This window comes from Cryptomeria japonica, chromosome 3 (genome assembly GCF_030272615.1).
Source record: "Cryptomeria japonica chromosome 3, Sugi_1.0, whole genome shotgun sequence".
Taxonomy (NCBI): Eukaryota; Viridiplantae; Streptophyta; class Pinopsida; order Cupressales; family Cupressaceae; genus Cryptomeria; species Cryptomeria japonica.
Genome location: NC_081407.1, coordinates 127335607 through 127340375, shown reverse-complemented (window position 1 = coordinate 127340375; position 4769 = coordinate 127335607). Strand labels below are relative to the sequence as shown.

Sequence of the window (4769 nt, the reverse complement as noted above, 5' to 3'; positions counted from 1 at the left end):
TTGACTACAAATGCCTTGTTAGAAGCAATACCCTATAAGGAGTAACCTCGATAGAGGATTTGAAAATCCAATCTAATAGACCACCTTGTTAGAGGATTTGAATAGTACCAAGCTTGTTAGAGCTTACCCGGTTAGGGGCTTTCAATTCTGTTGTAATTGTTAGAAAACAACATGAGTTTGCTGATCTATCTGAATAGCACTACACTTGCTTGATCAGATCCATTTAATGCTCCTATCTACCTTTACTCAAACTGCAGATACATCATCCGGTTCGACAACCACACACTCAACTAAACTGTGTCTATCTCTTTGCCAACTCTCTAAAACTAAACAACTTCATCAACCTTAAATACAAATCAATCAAGTCGGTAACAAATCAAAAACCTAATTCTCATCGAGATTACAAACAAATTCGGTTCAAGTATGACTGGTGGATTACATAGCAATCTCTGCACATCAATCAAGAAAACCTTGACCGCTCCTTGATCACTACTTCATCAAACTTAGTAACTCATCACGCGCTTTGCATTAGATGCAATACATTTTCTCATTCCCTAGACAAAAACCATTACAACAACTTGCCAAAATCTCTTGGAATTGTCTTCATACAATAATCATGCGTGTCTTCATACAATAGATTCAGAAGAAACACACTGCCTCTGTACATATTCATACACACAATGGTCAATTACATGCTTTCATGGATTAGGGTTTTGGTTCGTAGAGTTCCAGAAGAAGGCGGAGAGTTGGAATGGCAAGGAGATGACCTGCCCTTGGCATGGTAACTCCATATACTTCTGACATATCCAGGTTCTCTGGAGTTATACCTTGAGGAAGACTCCAATTGAAGCAATGTAATAGTTGTGCAAGGCCAAGCTGGACAAGGGACATACCCAAATTAGTTCCAGGGCATCCTCTCCTGCCAGAACCAAATGGTATGAGAACAAAATCTTGACCTTTTACATCAATTTTGCTTCCCAAAAAACTTGCAGGTTTGAATTCATTGGCTTCTTCCCAAACAGTTGGATCTCTTGCAATCGCCCAAGCATTCACAAGAACTTGAGTGTTCTCTGGTATATGATACCCCTCTATTATGGTGTGTTCCATAGACTGATGTGGAAGGAGAAGAGGAACAGGCGGGTGAAGTCGCAATGTTTCTTTCACTATTGATTGTAGATACTGAAGATGAGGTAGATGGGGTTCTTCTATCATGTGATTGAGCTTTTCTCATTGACCAGGGATTTCTAAGCAATTCTGACATTGCCCATTCCAGTGTACCCCCTGAAGTATCTGTGGTTGCAGATATTAAGTCCTGAAAAAAGAACAAGTGTTGCTACAGTTTAAGAATAGGAGAAAAAAGTGACACGATAAATCAAATTCTAAAACTGTTTAGGCCCATAAGCTACTTCAATATTACTGGAAAAAAAATTTCTCCCTGTTTTGGGAATGTTTAAATTTGATATAATAATTGATTGAAATATTTAATTTTTTATTATCTGTGCTTTTCTGAATAAGGTATTATCTTTTTGATTGAATACGAAATTAATTAGGTCTCAGATGATTTAAGAATACTGAGACGGACAAAAAAATCTTGGAAATTACTTGAGCAATATTCATAAAGTCACACCTTTTTAAAAGGTTCTTGAAATCGATTTGACTATACTGGAATACCTAGATCTGGACTTTTGGGTTAAGGGTTTGGGTATAAAGGATAATATCATTTTACTACCATATAAATTGAAGATCAAATGGAAGAAAGCCACAAACTAATCAAATTTGATATTGGCAAACTAGTCATTATTATTTTAAATGACAAAATGCAAAAGATCCACATCAGAAAAATATGAAAAAGCTCTACAGAGATCCTAGAGTTTTTTACATACAAAAGCAATTTTCTTGATGTGTTCTCTTGTAATTTTGATCTCCATGGATTCACCTCTAGACAAAGAAAGCAGCAGATCAACAAAATCTTCACACTGCAAAGCACTGTAATTCTTCCTTCTTTCAATGTGTTCAACCACAAATCGCCCCAGAAACACAAAAAAAATCTCAGTAAGCTCTGCTTGCCTTCGCCTATTGCTCTGCGAATCAAGCCAACGCAAGAGAGGGATGCAATCGCTGTACTGAAAGTCACCAGTAAGAGGAAGAACATCCTCCAAAACTTCCTTGAATTCTTTTCCACCCAGATCAGCTTTAGTGCATTTCTTCCCAACTGACATCCTGCAAATGGTATTATTAGCGAAAAAACCCACTTCGCTGGATAAATCCACAGCAGGGGTGTTATCATTTTTGGTAGCTTTGTGTAGAATAGAGCGTATCATGGCCGAAACTTCTTGGGTTCTCAGGGGAGCAAAGGACTTCAATCTATTGGGTGAGGAATTTGTCCGAGAGATGGTTGCCAGTGTGGGCTCATCAGTTTTGTTTTTGTTTTTTTAATCTATCAATACCCGGCTTCCAATGCCCAAAAATGTATTTATACTGACACTTTTTCATTGACCACCTTGGAATGACTTGATTTCAATTATTTTTAAATTGTTTATTTGTTCTAGATATGATCGAATAAACGTCTTAAGGACATTTTTACACACATAAGTGTAATAACCTATCATCACTCACTAAATCTTCAGAATGAACTAATTCACCCCATATACAAAAGATAATTTACATATTTCTTCACAAGAGATCAAATTCAAAATACACATTAGTTTGTAAGAGTTTATTATCCTATGTAGTAAATTTAATATAATTTATGTTTAGAGGTGTTTTACAATGATAGTAAATGGTGGAGTGTATTTGTGTGAGTGTGTTAATAAAAACTCATCTTTTATTTCAAGTTTGACAATCATTTATACACCATAATAGTAAGATTTAATAATAAATATAATAATTTGGGCTTGCTTCAATTGATATATCTTGACTTTTTTTGCATATATGTATTTATGATACTTACATTGATTGGCATATAAGAATATTTTATAGATAGATGAATTTATTATATTTTGTTGACATGTTCACCTCATTACAAGCCACTTCTTAATGTTATTGTCATTATGCTTCATGATTAATATATGTATACTTTAAATTTTTTAATAGTAATGTTTAAAATTTAGAAATTGAAAGTTTACTTGTAGATAAAGAAGTTATGTGAACACTACTTAGCCACAAATTTGTTGTTAAGTACACATTTTGCCTTCTTTTTTATTTTATTCTTATATTTTCTCTTCAAAATTAAATATTTATCATAATACTATAAATTAGTCATTACTTGAAATACTTATGTAAGAAAAATATCATGGGATCATTAGTACCTAAAATATATTTTCTAAATAACTAGATGATAACATTAAACCTTATTATAATACTCATAAAAATGATTGTTAAAATGAAAACTTCATATAATAATTACAAAAATTATTTTTACTTTATTATTGTAAAGGAACTTCAATATCTTATTTAAATAAATTTTAAAATTATCATTTTTATTTATAAAAAAAATAATTTAATGCTAGGCTTTTTGTTGCAAGGTTTGACCTTGATAAAAAAAGATGACCAAAATAGATTCAATAACATGTAAAAATAAATACTCTCTATTGAACACTAAGAATAGCTACAAATATAGTTCTAAGCCACTTTTAAGGAGGAACCTTCTTAGGAGCATTAACTCATTATAAAATATGGTCCAATATAATCTTATATTCAATATAATACTAATATATAAACATTATAAGAGATGGGTTAAGTAATATTTAAATCAAATTTTTGTACAAACATGAAAATTATAAACATATTATAAATTTGTTTTATTCATTTTAAGTTCAATTTTGTTATGATGTTTTTAATGCAAATTTTATTATAAAAGTGGTGTGTTTCAATATTAAAATTGAAAAATGAAGCTATCTTGATTTCATATTTAAAAATTACAAGGGACATGTCTTGATATTTAGTTCATCCATTCACTATCTTACATCAAATATGTTAGCACATAAAAGAACTTAGTTTAAATTCAAATTTAATTTTTGTGCCCAAAATGTCTCCCTTCAACTAGTTGTTATGTGTTGACTTTAGACAAAAACTCATTAGCCTATGTTCTAGAGTGTTGTATTTAAATGGAAGCCCTTGTTTATTTCAATGAAAGGAAATATTATTAGTTCTACTCAAGCAAAAGAAATAAGAAATGAAAGTAAACTATATCTAAAATAATTTCAACAAATTCTTGGCTACAAACACACGGTACATTCTAGAAAAAAAACCTTAAAAGTGGAAACACTCAAATAATAAAGGACATAAGTAATTAATTAATTATATAAAGTAGTTTCAATACACACACAAAGTATTAATCATTCTTTATATATCTATAATTTTTACTCATGGAGGAGTTATGATAACATAAGTCTCCAAAGATTTACCATCTAATATCCATCCCAAGCCCTTAATTTATAGGCCAAGGACGTTCAATAAACCACCAACAAATTAATAAAGATTTGAGTTAAAAACCACGAGCCAAGTCATCATGAAAATGGTCAAATATAGTCCCATGCAAACCTCTCTAAGAGTAAATTCTCCGAATATAGCATGCAATTCTTAATTTAATGATTTGACCTATATGACCAAGGAAGTCAAGTGTAACTTCCGAGATTCCCATGTGGTTGCAATAATACCTCTTACACACATCTTACAGATAAATATCAATAGTTGATAAAATGAGCTAGTCATAGTCCAACCTATAAAACTCTCTTGAATGACTTCTTACAACCATCATAAAACCAATG

General features: G+C 31.5%; 1 protein-coding gene across 1 annotated transcript; it reads right to left on the bottom strand.

Annotated features, from left to right (window-relative positions):
* Nucleotides 1–705: 705 nt before the first annotated feature.
* LOC131066530 (cytochrome P450 71AU50) lies at nucleotides 706–2321 on the bottom strand. The gene is made up of 3 exons (XM_059217200.1): nucleotides 1884–2321; nucleotides 1236–1312; nucleotides 706–919 (listed from the first exon to the last, which is right to left on the bottom strand). The coding sequence occupies exons 1-3, from the start codon at nucleotides 2319–2321 to the stop codon at nucleotides 706–708; spliced, it is 729 nt and encodes a 242-aa protein (XP_059073183.1).
* Between the last annotated feature and the right edge of the window lie 2448 nt (nucleotides 2322–4769).